Source organism: Lates calcarifer, linkage group LG12 (genome assembly GCF_001640805.2).
Source record: "Lates calcarifer isolate ASB-BC8 linkage group LG12, TLL_Latcal_v3, whole genome shotgun sequence".
Lineage (NCBI taxonomy): Eukaryota > Metazoa > Chordata > Actinopteri > Centropomidae > Lates > Lates calcarifer.
The window spans coordinates 2,200,146-2,217,798 of record NC_066844.1 but is presented as its reverse complement, the minus strand read 5'-3'; the positions used below and the strand labels follow the sequence as shown (position 1 = coordinate 2,217,798).

General features: G+C 38.4%; 1 protein-coding gene across 8 annotated transcripts in view; it reads right to left on the bottom strand.

Annotated features, from left to right (window-relative positions):
- The window catches only part of ptprt (protein tyrosine phosphatase receptor type T), a 295,874-nt gene that overhangs the window by 76,844 nt on the left and 201,377 nt on the right, over positions 1 to 17,653 (bottom strand). For 2 of the 8 annotated variants that reach the window (XM_018702965.2, XM_051074477.1), the window contains one exon: positions 10,555 to 10,587. The exons of 2 other annotated variants lie outside the window; for them this stretch is intronic. In XM_018702965.2, coding sequence (XP_018558481.1) covers positions 10,555 to 10,587 — 33 coding nt within the window. Of the gene's footprint in view, positions 1 to 1,836; positions 1,867 to 10,554; positions 10,588 to 17,653 lie in introns of all 8 variants that reach the window. 4 more of the 8 variants (XM_051074474.1, XM_018702973.2, XM_051074478.1 and 1 more) reach the window with 3 other exon arrangements.

The following is a 17,653-nucleotide window of genomic DNA, read 5'->3' as shown; positions in this document are numbered from 1 at the left end:
ATGCCTATATGCTGGTTACTCTCTACTCTGTTTCCTTTGAGTGTTGCTCCTGTGCGTTAGTCAAATGTCTGAATACAGTCATTCTTAGTGTGGTGTGTGACTTCGCCTTCGCACAGGACTTTGATACTTTACCTGAGGAATGTGTATTTGTATTTGATTTGGACTACATCGTCTTGTGGGTTAGTATTAGTGTATATGTGTCTGCATCATTTTCCTACCAATGTGTTGGTTCTGCCGAAACAAACTGAACGCTGCAGCGAGTGTGGAAAAGCAGCAAAACCACAGCGATGGCTGCCATCTTTCTAATTGTGTCAGTTTCTCAGTGTAAAGAAGTAATTTCTGGTGAGGTCAAACAGCCTCAGGGTGGCTGTTTAAAGAAGAAGTGTTGGCATGTGATGACTGTTCCGCTCAGTTAGGACTCTGCTGCAGATTTGGAGGAAATTTTCAGATGCTTTGAAGACAGCTGGAGGAACAGAGATTTTCAGAAATTCTCTGCAGGGATTTGTAGGTGAGCTTGGGGCAACGGAGCGTATGTGTTTGCGCAGGTTATGTGTGTAATTGGGGAGTGTGTGTGCTTGTACGTGCTTAGGCATCTGAACAGGCAGCTGTAATAGCTCCTCATTAGAACTGGTTAATAAGCAGGAAATGGCCACTTGGTGGAGAAGATAACAGTGAATTACACTGACCTTTTAGGGTGAAACACTTAAAGAGACGGACCATGCAAACAATGCAAATGAATTCTGACTAAAAATTTCCCCCCATACCACCAAACTAATGCTGTAGTCAAATTACAAACCCAGTCCTGAGAGCCCTCAGCCAGTGGATCCAGTATGAAAATGTACAGTGTACTGTTACATCCCAGGATTCAAAAACCTGCACAGGAAGTTAAAGAAACTGTCTTTTCCTAAAAACTACTACTAAGTTGCATTGAAGATGGTCTTTAACCAGCAGCTTTTCAGTGGAACTACTGCGTCACTAACAGTATGTGTGTGTAACTTTGTGACTGGGAGGCAGGATGGCGATGAAAGTTGGAAGAACTGAGCTTGTGACTTTTTTTTATATACAAGAGACACATTTTCACCACTCTCTCCCTGTGTGGTTGTAAAGCTTCCATAGCAAAGCTATTAACAGGTAAGTCGCTGTGAATAATCTAGAGTGAGGTGAGAAATGTACATATTTTGACATTACACATGACAAACATTTATTATCTAATTTTCTCATACCTCGTTAACTGTAAATCTTTTTTGTAGTTTTGATTAAAAATGTGTTAAAGAATGACTTCCTTTTCATTAAAAGACTAAATATCCTTTTTATAGCCAGTAAAGAGGTTTTTGCAAGCTGCTGAAAGTGTCAGTGCATCTAGTTTTACAACACAACAGTGTTAGTTGTGTTGTACCACTCCTTTGTTCTTGTGTTTTCATTGGCAAGCTAAGTCTGGATTTATACTCTTTTAGAGTTATGAGTTAGTGCTTCGTGCCAAATGACATATTGCGCCTGCAGGCTGCTGGGTTTGTCTACCAAGCATCAAGTCAAAGTTTCTCTTTGCCAGGTAAACCTGTAGACCTTACTTAAATATTTACTTGGCTGCTAAACCAAAAAGGTGGAAAGTAGATTTTGGTATGGCCAGTTTTCTTCAGGATGTCTTTAGGATCCTGAGAGTTTTGAGATCCAAATTTAGTTTGTCCTCCAATTCAGCGTAAGGGTTAAATATATGATAGGATAGTTAAACAGGGTGCAAGAAAACAAGACAACATTTCAAAAAAACTTAAAGGGTAGTCATAAGGAACAAAAAAATGCTAAAGAAGGAGTTATTCCTGATGTGAAATCTCTACTTACAGGTAATAAGAGTAGGAATAAGCATGTCTTCTGAAGCATGGTGAGGTGAGGCCGATGATGACAACAGAGCAAAACCCAGAAGAAGGACAAACACATTGGATTAGTTCATTTGAATGAAAAGTTATTTGACTGGTTGGCACTTTAACCTGACAGGCTACAAGTTTTTGTTTCCTTTTTTGGTCTTCTCATCCACCTGTACAACCTGTCCATCTGCAGCATGTCTGCTCCTCTTTCTATGTGTCCTCATATGAAAACTTTTACTGTCTATCAACTCTCTGAATTTCTTTCATAAAGCTTTTACAGACGCTGAGTGGCTGCCAGTCAATCTGACACACTGACAGTTTGTCTGGCCATGAGCTGAATTTTTCTTTGCTGGCTGCCGCTTTAATAGTTTGTCTTTATTTAGTTTACTTTATCTTTACAAGAAGAGGCTTATAAAACCATCTATGGACTCTCTGGCAATATTTAGCTGTAAATCAGCTGTGAAGTGGTTAGTAGTCAATCAAATAAATTAGAGGCAATAAGGAGCTCTATGGCGTGTGAAATCATCACTTCACTCACGCAAAAAATTACACTTTTTTCACAAGAGATTGGTCTGTCCATTAACTTCAAAGAGATGAAAACATAGACATCATACTCATCCATCATTCATTCTCCTGCTCTGTGCTAATGCTTCATCGTACTCTATGTTGAGCAATAGCAGGTAATGGTTGTATCACTGGAATTATTTAAAATGAGGAAAACAACATCGCAGTGATGAAACACTGTGATCTGTCAAATCAAAACCTTGCAAAAATGAAATTAACCCCCAAAAAGCTGATGCAGCATGTTTTTTCTTCTATCCATCTGCTGAGCAGTGTTTGGATTTCAAGGTGGTGGAAAATGATCCATGGCAGTTGAAAAAGGGGTTGTAGTTGAATGTTTTTTTATCTTTTTGTACACATCCTAAATTAATGTCAGTGATAAATCACAACACTGCCATTTAGCTTCAGAGCTGCTGCAAGGAATTACTGCCTGACTTTGGAGTCTTAATGGTGTTAATGGCCAACTACTTTTACTCAACATAGTCGTATGCTAATGTGTTAGCACAATGCTGTGGAGTCATGGGTCTACATCAGACAAATACATATTTCACTGTCTATGTTCTCATCACATCACAAATGACCAACAGACCAATCTCCCTAACTTTTTTTTGTTTTTGTTTAACCTGCATGTTTTCCAATAATATGTGAATGTTAAGGTTTTTTTTAGTCTGTGAGAAAAAAATAAACCAAAAATAAATAAATAAACATTTTAAAAAATGTGCACATCTGATGCCTCCATCACCAACAGGCTGGTGGATAGACAGATATGGGATGAAGAGGGATAGAAAACTGCAAAAGACAGAAGATGGAAGTTGGTAGAGAAACAAATGGAAGCAGGGAGGATTCTTTAATGAAAAGTATGTCAGTGTTTTAAGGATTAGGCAATAATATACACTTTAAAGGTCTCATTCACAGAAAATGCTGTATATATTTTTTGTTATTACTATTATTATTATATGTGGAATGTATTTGTTCAAATAATCTCTCAAAATGTGGAAAAAGTAGATCATTGAATTAAAATTTGACAGAAAATAATAATTCAAAATATAATGATACAGACATAAAAAGAAAAATAATAAATAACCACATTAAAACTAAACCAAGAATTGTTTTTTTCTTTCCCCTCTGTCCTTTACTTGATAGCACAGCCACAGATCTATACCTCTGCATCCCATTTGACCAGTCTCATTCATGTGTGAGTCTGTGTTTGTGTGTTTTGGGATCTCATGATTTCTACACACACACAGACTATCTATCTATCTATCTATCTATCTATCTATCTATCTATCTAGACTGGAAAAACCAGGAGTAGTAAAGGAGAGAGAAGGCTGACACAAGCATATTCTTAACACACTCACACTGCTGTTTAATTTCAGTAGCCTTAACACATACACACCTCTTATACACATCCTCTCACTACACAATACTTGCAACACACCTGTGCATGCATGCACACACAAACTCACTACTATTCACACCTAATTCTCCCCTTTTTTCAAAAACCTTCCTATGCACACACTCTGTCATACCCATAACCCTCTTTAAAGGCTCTGCTGACATTGTCCTTATGATATTAATAAAGTGCAGAGCGCTGAGAGCCCGGCTGTAAAAGCCAGAGCCGTTAAAACTGGTCATAAATATTAATACGGCGTAGAAAAAACACTCCGCCATGGTGTGCATGGCACTGCTTGTGTGTGTGTGTGAGAGAGAGAGAGAGACAAAGAAAGAGAGAGAGGAAAAGAGAGAAGGTGTTTGTCACCATATGAGAAATAATGACGATGACATGTTTGTATTTATGTGTTTTGTTTAACGTGTTTATGTGTATGAGTGTGTATGTGTATGTGTTTGTCCTGCATTAATGTAAAGTGTGGATGACTTCAGTGTTCATAACTGAACTCAGGTTTCTTTGCTCTTTCCAGTTGGGATCACCTGGATGTGTTGGGAGAAGTTTGATTCAACTCAGAAATGTCAGTATTAACTTCCTAATAGTAGAGGAGATGAACACAAACTGCTTCAGCTCAAATGGTATAGACTAGCTCATCAATTTTTCATACAGCAGGCACATAATGGAGGCCTTCCTCCATCTGATATTAGCTGTCACACCAAATGGCTAATATGTGAGCAATCCTTTCAGTCAAGTTAAAAACCCCTCGAAGGGGGCAACTGAACACACTGGAAAATCTCATGCATATTTTTTTGTATTATTACTGAAATAAACGAACCAGGCAGGTGGCAGGCGATACCCTACCTCTGACTGGCAAGCACTTGCTGCCTTCATTGGTTGGGGTGAAGAGTGATGATTGGTTAGAGTTAGGGTAAGAATATCAGGGTAAGCTGATCAGAGGTGGGGTGGGTGAGGATCTTCGCCCCACCTCAGGTGCTTTACAGCACACTACTGAATGATGTGCATCAGAGGAGATTTAGAAGTGCAATGCTGACTGAAAAAAATAAGTAGGCATAGGCCGTATACCGGTGTTTAGCCTGCACTACACCAGTGGTAGTATGACATAACAGTCCAACCAACTGCGGCTCAGTAATCAATCACATCTCAGATATACAGTTTAAATAAAGATTTTGGATCCTATTGTTTTACAAATGCAGCTCAGACTCAGTAACAGTGAAGTGCATTTGGACTGAAACTGTAGCTCAGTGGATCTTCCCATGTGGCCAAGTTGGGGAGGCGTTGACAATTTCTTTCTGCATGCCCCTGCCCTCAGTGTCAAATGTCCTCCTACAACATCCTATTAAAACAGGAACTTGGATCATTACTTAATGATATTTTTAAAAATATGCCTCATATATTGATCCAATACACTTAAACATATTTAAGTATTGTCATATACGATTTAAGGAGGCAAAAATGCAAGCCTTGTCACCAAAATTCCTCCACAATGATGGAAGAGGCTGAAGAAAACAATTACTTCAAGTTATAGCTGCTAAAGGTGCTTCTACAAGCTCAAATCATCGGGTGGACTTCACACACAGCTTCTCTATTTTGGCCTAGTTTTTGTGAAATAAATAATGTGTTGTTGTTCATCTGAGGTTTTATTTACCTAATTTTAAGACCTGCTAAGGACCAGGTGATTTTTTATTATGTCCTGATAAATAAAACCATAGAATTCAAAGAGGGTGTACTCTCTTTTTCACATGACTGTATATTCTTGTGTAAGGTTGTTTGTCATAGGTTTATTCCACATGCAAACACGTTCTTAAAAAAGCAAACTACTAAATTCATATGACAGCTGGATGCTACTTTACTCGTGAATACACACACACACACACACACACACACACACTTCTACTCCTGTATAATGGCTGAAGCTTATCTTGGCTATCTGGCTATGAATGGTTTCTGTTGCAAATACAAGCCATTTCACACTAATATGATGGCTATAGTTTATCATAAGCTTCTGTGAATGCTATCAGCTGAAAAAATACACACACACACAAACATTTCGGCATGGATGTGATGTATAGCTTATCATTGGTCACTACTGGATGTATTGGCCTCCACCCTGTCGCACACACACACTCATATTTCAACAATGACATGACGGTCATAGTTTATCACACAGATATATGAATAGTGTGTTGTGATAGAATACTTTCCCTAAAGGCGGAGTTGGATGAAAAATATCTCACCTGCTGCATGAACACACACTTCTCTCTCATACGCACAAGCATGCATGTCTACAGTCTGTCATCTACACAGTGACATACACCCACAGGCTGGCATATATATACAGTCACATATGTACACAAACATACACGAACACACACGAGTCTCTTTACTGATACTATGTTTAAACATGCATGCAGTCAGTGGGGCTTATTAGCACCTCATTACAGCCAATTCAATTGACAGGATGGGTAGAACAGAATGAAGGCTAACACTAATGCTAACACACTAACACACACACACACTAGGTAACGACTTGAGGTGCAGCCTGCAGAGGGGTGGACGGATTGCTAAATGAGGGGAAACCCGCTATCTCCTCCATCTGCAAATGCTGTCAGCATGCGTTTTAGCAAGGCCCACCCAGCTGCACTATAACTGTTAATATGTGGAACTGTATGAAAGTAAAACTGAGGATTGGCAGGAAAGTGTGTTAATAAATACTGGTTATAATAGAAGGAGAAAAAGAAACTCATCTCCATTCATAAACTAGCTAATTAGCGCCGTGTTAACAGATGGATGTCAACATGTCATATGCATACGGACACATCGTAATACACAGCAACACACATGGACACACTCACAAATGAAAGAGGAAAAAAATGATCATGAATCTATAAATAAGTGTCAAAACAGATTAATTCTCTGTGATGAGAGTTTTCTTACCTATTGAAGTTTATCAGATCAGGTTAGTGAGGTCAGTAGTGCAGGTGATTGTATGAATACTGACTTAATCAATCTGGATTTCAGTTTGGAAAACCAGAAGAGAAACGTGTTCATCTCATATCTCCTGCATGTTCACGTGTTAATATGGAAATATACAGTTTTGAGATTTTAAACGTGACAAAGTGCAAGTCACTTTGTGCAAGAAATGTATAAAGTATTTGCCTCATATTTAAAGGGATAAGAATAAGAATTTAGAATTAATTTTGTAAAAAGATAACAGAATGCAATTGTGGTATTATGATACAAATCCACCGATAAAATTGGTAATACTGAATTATTATCCAGTTACACACTGTAATTTTGCAGTTCTGCTCATTATTCCTATTGCTCCTATTGCTGACAAAATTTTCCTCATTAATTTCTCTGCTGAGATGTCAGGATGCAACACCACTGTTCAGCTGCTTTATCATGGAACCCCTGAAGACGAACAACATATCTGCTCAAACAATCAGATAGACTGTAAACAAATCCAAAAATCAATACTTTCTAGTACCTATTCTAAAGTACCTATTCTAAACCATTTATTTGCACAAGAAAACTTCAAGGTTATTAATATAACTGTCTGTTGCAGATGCCCATCTGATTTTGAAGTTCTACTTCCTGTAGTTGTCAAGACACAGGAGGTTTCATAGAGCAGTAAAGTAAGATTTTACCCTCATTTGGGGCTCCAAATAATTTGGTCTCAGCTGAGGTGTGGATTTGTTTACAACCTGTGTGATAGTCTGACAGCTTGTGTTGCTTGCTGTAATACTCTGAATTGTGCAGCTAAGTACAGCATCCCCCTGATTCTCAGCTATTTAATTACAGAGTACAATGTTATCGTAACCAGTATGACTGGGGCCAAACACGAAAATAAGATCTAGGTTGTAAATAATAGATCGTTATTTGAAGCTCCTGATCCATGTACCAGTTTACATGTATGACCTTACAGTACATGCGAGTCTGTACGTGTGTGTGTGTGTGTGTGTGTGTGTGTATGGCCAGCCATCACCCATTATAGCAGTGCTGTAAGTGGACCATCAAGCATTTATCTCAGCAAGCAGCAGAGCCCATTATTCAACCATGTGTCACATCTGCAGAATGGGGATCAAGTCCAGCTCTGTGTGTGTCTGTGTGTGTATTTGTGTTGTTAACACCGCTGAATTATCTGTGAATAAGTTTAGCATGTGTCAGCAAGGAAACACTCAGCACACTTTAATATGTGTCTGTGTGTCTATGTACTGTATATACCCCAATTTGGAGACTGAAAGTCTCAGTACACACACACACACACACACACACACACACACACTTCAGACCACTTGGCCTTGTAAGAGCCTTCCATTTGCAGTGGATCCAGTTTAAGTCCATTCCCTGGGCTGACATCAGTTACTAATCACCTCAATTCTTCTGTCACAGACTGAGCCCCTGAGGGTGCAGTACATTGTTTGGAAAGAGGACGTGTCCTTTTGCTGTCTCATTGTGGAGGGTCATAATTTATTTCTCGACTTTTAGGCTGGGTTGAATAAATGGGGTGTAATTTAAAATTTTACAAAAACTTTGGGTAATTTCCTGAAGAATCAGCTGTCACAGCGCTGCATTTCCCCACTCCTTTCTGCTCAAGGAAGAATGTTGGTCACAAAATTAGTCAAAAATCTAATTACGGTGCCTCCCTTTTCAAGCGTTTGTGACTTTACAACTATTAAACCACATTAGTTCAGGTTAAGGTGATGTCTCTGACCATCAACGTTGAACTTTCCTCATTAATAGACTTTTGGGAAAAGGAAAAAAAAGAATCTGGAACAATGTACAGATAAAAAGTGACAGCGACCTCCACTCAACCCACACCTCACACCTCAATGTCAAATAACTGACTGACATTTCTAGCTTCCTTTCATCTTTAATTCGTTTTAGGATTGGGAAATATATTCCTTTATATTTGAATTGTTAGACTCAGACTCTTTTTAGGACATTTTATGTGACCAGACTGCCCAGTGGACATCACGGTCAAAATCACCTTCAGATTCCTGTCTGAAATTCACATTAAATCATTCCTCCATCATCCTGTGAGGCTGTATCGCTATCACATCCCCATTTCCCCCAGGGAAATCCATATAATTCAGTAAAGTAAACAAGAATACATTAAAGTCTTTAACTGAATTACTCAAATCTATCATTTGAGTGCTACATTATTTTTCTGTAACATTTTCAATAAGTACAAGTCGTATCTAATTTACTAATCAAATATAAGTTAGGCTTTCACAGAAGTAAGTGTTAAAGTACAGAGAGGTATGTGACTTTAAATTAAGACTGGGGTTTTATTAGAGAAACATGACACCAAAGTGATAGCTACTGTGACGGGCACAGAGGGGATTGTCTTTGAGCCCAGAACAGTGTGGGTGGAGATATTTGTGAAGCTTCACATTTCATTCAGCGAGATATTACCACATATCTCCGTCTTAATCATCCACCTCAGTTTAATTTGTCGAAGCCAAACACGTAATTTCTAACCTACAAAGTTGCACTAATTATTTAACCTTTCTGTAATACTGGAGGCGGCAACGCTGCCTTGATTCTCGCTTCTGAAAATTCCTGCGTGATTGTTTGCTTTAGATGTAATCAATTGTGGCAACCTTCTCCGTCTTAAAAGAGCAGCATAACCTGGAACACTATCTTCTTATTTCTGTCTTTCCATTTTCAATGAGAGATTGACTGCAGGTATAGATATTTTTGCAGAAAACATAATTAATTACAATGCATCAAAAGTGAATGACTGTGAAAGTAATGGACACACAAACATCTCTCACCACACACAGGTAATGAGAGGTATGTTTTGAGAGATCGATTGATTCATGATATTTGTTTTGAACGTGCACTTTAAAAAAAAAAAGAAAGAAATAATCACTGAGCAAAGATGACGTGCAATAATGATGTGAATGCACAGATGACTTTAAGTAAATGACCAAATACACTGGGTGTGGCTTACCAAAAGCATCTTATATTAGTTAACTTGTCTCATTGTAATAATGACCTCAAACATGACATATAGCTCTTTATAAGTCTTTATAGCACTTTGAACTACACCTGAATATTACTGCATTTATTCCCTAAGATGAACTTTCAGCCATCAAGTAAGACGAAAAATACACTGTAATGATGCTGATACAGGGAAGACACATAAATGAGGACTTCTGTAATGGCTTAAAGGAGAAGACGACGTAGATCTGTTAAATGGCAGCAAGAGAAGCTTAAATGCCAAGTGGTTACTCTGCGCTAAAACAGCCAGGAGAAAAAATGTGTGCCACAGAGATTAAAATAATGTTTCCTGTTTCACACTCTTAAAGAAAAAGGATGTGCAGCTCCAAAAATGTTTTGGAGTGTTGCTTAAGACAACACATTCTGCAGCTCTTTTCAACAATTCGTAACCACAGCGTCTTCAAATAGAAGGCAGCACAAAATTTGAACAAATTAGGGTGGATTTTTGAAGGCTAACAAATCCTTTTCATTGTTGACTAAATTGTTACCTTTTTACTGCGTTGTAGCATCTGAGTAATGTTTTAATTTAGTAGAATATTCTCTATAATTTAACTTTTCAATCAAAGTAATACTGGAGATACCACATCCATTTTCCAGGTGTAGCTGAAGTCATAAGATGCATTTGGAAAACTACTGAAAAGCCAGAAAAAGGCGTGATGAGAGTCACAGTGAGGAACGAAGTGGATGCGTTGATGTCTAGAAATAAACATACAATACCCCACGCTCAGAGTTCTCCATGTGTGAATCTCTCTATCGGAGCAAGGGCAAGGCAGGTACAGGACGGGACAGGAAGGGGTGGAGCCAAAGACAGGAAACAGGAAGATAGAGAGAGACATAAAAGGGTGTGAGACTCGAGTCAGAGAGGTCGTGGTAAGAAACCTGAGACATCTGCTTCATCTATATTTTTCCTTCTTTACATTCTTATGGCTTAGCTTAGTTATTTTTCTATTGACACTGAGCAAACAAAAGCAAAAAGTAGAGACCTGACTCTTTTCCAACATCCCTGTTGTTTTCTGTAGATATGGTAAAACTGCTGCAGCATGTTGTTCTCAGGCTGAACTGCACTGCTGGCAAAAAAGAGCCTTACTTTTATTATTTTCTGGCTCAGATCCAGTGTCATGGCTGTGTGATACTGACAATGAACTGAATGCCTGAACATTTGTACTTCCATTCTCTCTGTTTTGCATGGCTGTGACCTCCACAGTCCCTTTTATTTCCCTAATCCTTTGACATGACTTTTCAACTGTTGCTGCTGCACAAATTTGTGTCTATATCTGGAGAACAGTGAGTGTGAATGAGCTGTGATAGGCTTAAGAAGGGGGAAACAGATTTAATTAGATTTTTAGCTGTTAGGACAGAAATGAAAAGATCAGACCAGACCTATATGGGGTGAAATGCAGACTTTCTCTTGCAGCATAAATCACCACAGTGTTCCAGTGTGTGTGGGACTTCAGCAGTTCTACAGCAAGAGTGCTATAAAGTGATGTATCGAGATAGAGGGATTTATCAAGGTGACAAGTTTCAAACATGGAGACTATAACAGGCAGAAATCCCAGAGTTTCATGGCTGGCATGAACAATTTCTCAAAGAGGGCCCCATAAACACTTTACAAGCAAAACAAGAGTCAGGAGATGCAGGAAACATTCAGTTGTATCAGTCAACAGCGCTATAAAGAGAAGCTTGGAGTGGACATGGTGCCATATTGTGCAGAGAAAATCCATTTTACCTTTATGTCTTTGAGTCTGTCAACAATGATGATGGAGAAATTCTACTGTCAGGTTTTTTATTTATTTATTTATTTACTTTGTTGCAGTTCAGACCAAACCAATGAATTTGTTCAAGTTAATAGTAGAATGTCTCCAGTTGGGAGGAGCTTGCCAATTAAATACATTTTCAACTGTTTTCTGTTTAGCAAAGTAACACAATTAGTGATTTCTGTCTATTGAGTGACAGACAGAAACTTCAGTTTCAACACTTTTCATTCTCCTCTCAGAATAATGGGAAGAAAATATTTCTTCAAGAAAGGAGAAAAGTGACAGGAAGTTTATAGGAAAAAAAATATTAGACCTAATCAGGGATGTTTGCTTATAATTGTTATGCTCACTGTTGTTGAGATGTTAAGAGTTAGGAGGAGGGTGACTGGTAAGCTGGAATGAACAGCCTGAGTGCAGAAAACAATGGATGTACAATTTGACAACAAGGCAGAGAGTATTTGTGAAAATACATGATTCTGTGTATGAGTGCACACCTGTTTGCATGTTAAAATAAACAAACAACAAAACAAAAACAAATGAAAAAACAAGTTTAGGCACTGACTGAATCAAATGTGGTTGAATTACACAAATATTTGTAAGTTAGGTACTTTGTTATTGACTTATAACCTGGAGACACCAGTGTGTGTTGCTGTATTGCATCTGTATTTGCCCACACATTTACATCCTTATCTTTAGTTCATTGCCCTTGTTCTGTTATGATTACAAGGGGAATAATGTTTTGAGAGACTACCCATTATTATATCTTATATCATCTTAAGCTAAAGTGACCTTCTCTCTTAAGCAGAGAAGGACTCAATATTTGCAGGGAAATATTTAAGCCCTGGAAATGCTGGGCAAAAATAAACTAAGGAGTATTCATGTATAATCACTTAGAAACATTGTAAAGTAGCCTGAATTATGAGGGACTTTAAAGGACCTGTTGTTATCAAGGACACTGAGGAGTCCAAAACATGAGAGAAATATTTTTGGTCTGGGTTTGGCCGAGAGCAGTGTATCTGTGTTTGCAACCATCTCTGTCCACAGACCCATCTGGACTTCTGTGTGTGTGTAACAATCCATGGCTCTACCGCTGTCAATACTGGCTTCAAATGCCCCAAGGAGGGGGAATTGGGCAGTCAGCGCACACACACACATACAAACAGACACACACACAAACACACACTCATACAGATGGTGATATGGCACTGACTTTGATGACACTCATATTTTATATCCAGTCACACGGACATGTGGCACATTCACACAAGCAAATAAGAGGGTGAGCAATCATTGCTCGGCAGAGAGATATGCATGTATACGCAATGTAGACTGACACACAGCGAAACACACATTCAAACACACAGGTGCTGTTCTCATGCAGACATTACCATTATAAAAAGGTTGTCCATGCATGTGCATTTCAAAGAAGCTGTGTGTACTGGATTCATCTTTGTGTACATTATTTTCTCCCGTATGTACAGTATGTGTGTCCCCAGTCACATCTTTGACTGTGACTTTGACTCTGTGTGAGCACATCATTAGCTAGATTTGATCAGTCAATATCACTAACTTAATGCAGCCTTTAAAACTTTGAGTAGTAAAACTTTGAAAAGTCATTGTTTAAGATAGTCTTCCTGAACTAAAATGACCTCCATTCTCAATTCATGTTCTTTACTTCCCTCTCTGTACCTTTCATTCAACTCTTTACTTATTCAGTCTAAGTTAGTTCCTGAGCTTTAGAGCTTGGTCCTATAACAGTCCCTGCTTAGAGGGTAATACTGTTTGTTGACCCAGGAGCTCCTTTGCCAGGAGCCAGGAGTTTGCAGTGTTGAAGGTTACTGACTGGTCAAACAGAAACCTAGAGGCGGCTAAAACTTGTGAACAGGATTTCATCAGCCTCTGACAAAAACTGCTTGTCACTGGTATCAAGTCATGTTTATTTGTTGTGTGGATTCTGTTATGTTGGATTCTGGTTTAATAACAGTGAAAGTGTGTAAAAGAGAAAAGAGACAAAGTGAGTAAGTTCCTGGACCTACACACTCCACATCACTATGTGATTGAAAAGAGCCATAAAAAACTGATGTAAAGCTTTCTCTCCCTGCTCGTCTTTTACTAGTGCATCCATTCTTTTGAATTAGTGTAAGTTTAGGCCATCTGTAAAGGCACATGCACACAATAAGTAAACATATGGGTAGCTACAGTACGGGCTGGCTGATCCAGGCTCACTCAGGACCTTTTAAATAAACAGAGGCCCTGCTGGTGAGGTTTGGAATTAATAATTCAGATATTTCTGCACAAATGCATCTTTAACGTTAGAATACAACTGCTGTTGCAGAAGGGGAGATTTGCTCAGAGTCGCAGTAGAAGAATTGCATTATATTTGTACCTCATATTGCCAGGGGTGATTTCTTTAACTTTTGTTCATTTGCTTGTTTGCCCACCTGTTTTTATTTGTTTTCTGTTTTTTTTTCTTTGTGCTCTTCATTTCATTTGTTTGTATCTTAAGTTAATGAAATGCAATTGAGTCTCTTTTTAAAGGTTGACCTGGAAGTTAAAGCAGTATAAAAGTTTCAGACAAATTAAAATCACAAAAGATGGCTGCAGGGTCAGAATTTTAAAGAGCTCACATGGAAAGAAAAAATAAAATATGGGTGAAAAAGGTTGAAATAACATATTTTTCCATCAATTTGCAGTTCCAGAGATGTCACCTTTTCTCAATTACTTAGTCGCAGTTTGCTTCTTAGGCATCACAAATATATATATATATATATATATATATATATATATATATATATATATATATATATATGTATATATATAATCAGCCAGTGTTTTGTGGAGCTTCAGAAACATTAATTATTCATCCATTCTCCTCTCAACCTTTTTATGAAAAGTGTATCTTCCGGTGCTGGTTGTTTGAGCCCTCGGGGCCACCTGGCTGTAGAAACATCGAATCCCCATTAAGACTTCAGTCATGTCCAGCGCTATTCACTTTTACATTACATTATCAGCAACATCTCCCTGGCTTTCCCCGAAAAATAAAGTCCATTTGGAACATGTGTAACGGCATCCTGAAAGATTAATTGGACAGTTGTGCATGCTCACTTCCCAACAAAGTTCTGTCTCTGAATAATTTATGGGTCTGAAAGACATGTAAAACACTTTCGATTTAAAAAACACTTTTTCTGCCACTCGGACGGCTGGCTAAAGTGTGTGAAATTAAATATAGATGACCCAAGAAAACGGTCTATGATATGGTAAACCTCTCACTGTCTGAATCTATTTGTCTGCACTCCTTTTATCACTTCATCTCTTCTGTCTCCACAACTCTCACTCACTCACTCACTATCTCTTACAATCATTTTCTTCCTTCCATTTTGGCATGTATATGACTTTCTACTGTATTTTTTCTTTCCTCCATCTGAAAGTCTTCCTTCTTTCTTACCTTCTGTCTTCATCTCCTTTAAATTGCATCTTCTCTATCTGCTTGTATTGCCTCACTGCAATGGCCTTTTCTTTTCACTTTTTCTATCCACTTCTTCACGCCAAGATCATCTCCATCATCTCCACGTCTGCTTGTATTTTCTTTGTCTCTGTTATAATTTCATACATGGTCCATGAATCTATTTGGCCTGTATGGGACCTTTAACCCTGACTGATGGCCGGGGTTAGCCTGGGTTAGCTTGGTTCATGAGAACATCTGAGCAGCATCTCAACTGCTTCCTTCTTTTCTTTTTCTCCTGCTGCACCATCACTCTTTTCCTTCTTTTTCCTGGTGGTGTTTGACCTCCAATTGGCCTTTTTATGGATATTATGCCATGTTAGCATGGTTAGCATCTGATTAGCATATTGATTTGACCCCAGGTTAAACAGACAGGGCTGCCTTTTTTTCATATTTCTTAGACCTCATATATTTTCTTCCTTCCTCCCTTCTTTCAAATTTGCTTTCCTTTCCTGCTTCTCCCCCTGTATTCTCTACCTGCACTGTCTCTTCCTTGACTTCTCTTCCTATACCTTTCTTGTTACACCTGGCATTTTTCCTCCTCTGGCTCTGATAGACTTTTATCCTCTTGGTGTTTGGGATATTCCCTGTTAGCCTGGGTTAGCCTCTGATTAGCATTCCTAACTGACCCTGTGCCCTCGCTGACTCCCCAGCCTCTTGTGCTCACTTGAATTGGATGTAATGTTGTGTTCAGACTAGTGATAAGATATCCAATAAGGTATCTGTCAGTTTCCCTCACTATGTAACTGTGCATGGTTTAATACTTCCTTTGTTGTGTTTTTACTCTTAGCAATGGTCACATATGTATGCCGCCTGTGGAGCTGTATAACTTACACTCACACCATATTACTGACGTGTGCGTCCATGTGTTTCCCTGTGTGGCATTACAGAAAAACGTATAATAGATGTATGTAAAATGTAAGATTTACAATTTTCTTCTCTATATCTTCAAAACATGTCCAATGCCTTGCTGCCTGAATGAACACAGTGTCTCTTTTCTCCTCGACAGTATACAGTCCTGTTTCTTTGTAACATGTCAGGATGGATATGCAGTGAGAACTGGACACTGTGTTCCACACAGGGACATGGTTTCTTTCTTGCCCTGCTGGTTCATACTACACCATGTAGGCTATACACTCTGATGAAGTTAACCACATAACAAGAGCCTTTTTAAAGCTCCTAGAAAGTAATCTAAAAAGGATTAGAATAGAAAGGCTAATAAATTATCATATTTATTGTACAAAGTACAACTTCCACATGCAGTGACCCCTGAAAGAAAATAAATTCCATTTTTAAATAGAGGAAAATGTCTCTGAAACATACTGACAGTAGGAAGTGGAGAACACTTAAATGTAACCAGCATCTGAGCCAGACTTAGCTGCTCAGCTTTAACCACAGGTTGTCTAAGTTCTGTCTATATCTACAGAGCCTTGGTGAGAAAATATTTCTATTACACAAAATATTTGAATAAAGTTAGGATTCTCTCTCTCAGTGTGTTGGGTCATTGCAGCCATTCAAAGCACAGCATGAAAATTGCAGCCTAACAGTGACCTGGTGGCTGCAGTATTAACAACAGTCTTTTTATTATATTTTATTCTAGGCTAATGTGATAACTGTCCGAGCTTTCTGCTTATTGATGACTATATCATGACTGTGACACCGTGGCTGTCAATCCAGCTTCCATAAATTCTCTTGCAAAAATACAGACATGGCCTTGGTCAGTGGTGAGAGACACTTTAAAACACTCTGCTCTCACAATGAATCTCCTCTGAACAATAACAAGTAGCAAAAGTCAGCATCACTTCCTCTTGAAATAATGACACTACTGATTTTTAGGGGATTTAAAACCACCATCACTATTTGTGTATTCCTTTTCAGAACAACCCCGTGGTTTTGAGTCTACACCATTATTGATTCTGAAGTTTACTTGTAAAAAAATATGTCAGGATTTAAAGCCTTGGGCAATCAAACCAAGTAATCCTCATGCTTTCCATTTCATCTCCCTGTGGCGTTAGTCATAGTTTTGTAGTGTATATATGCTTCAGTTACTAACATCAAAACAAGTGTCACAGTGTGATTGTTGGGATAGACCTGCATGTCTGCCAGTTGAGTTTCTATTTGCACTTGTCACACAATTTTCCCTTACTTCAGTTGTTATAATTTCCATAAGTCTTATCACCAGTTTACTGCTTGTGCTGAAGCAACAGATTTGAGGCCATTTTTGTACTCTAAGCAAAGTTTTGTGTGAGGAACTGACAGAATCATAAAATAATGGAACACAAAACAAAAATTATATAAACGTGAGTCCTGGCAAAACAAAATGTATAAGCTGTTTGTGAGTGGGATAGAGAGGGATGTGAGGATGGATGGAGCGGTATAGAGAATTAGAGAAAGTAAAGGAAAGAAAGGCAGGTGATGGTGGCAAGCCAGTGTGCATGTTAACAAAGACACAGGAAGCTGTGTATGTCTGCTAACTTAAAAAAAAAAAAAAATCCATCTGGGTTTTAGATATCTAAACTCTGGGCGCCTCTATCATTATTATTTATTTTGCCTTTAAGGG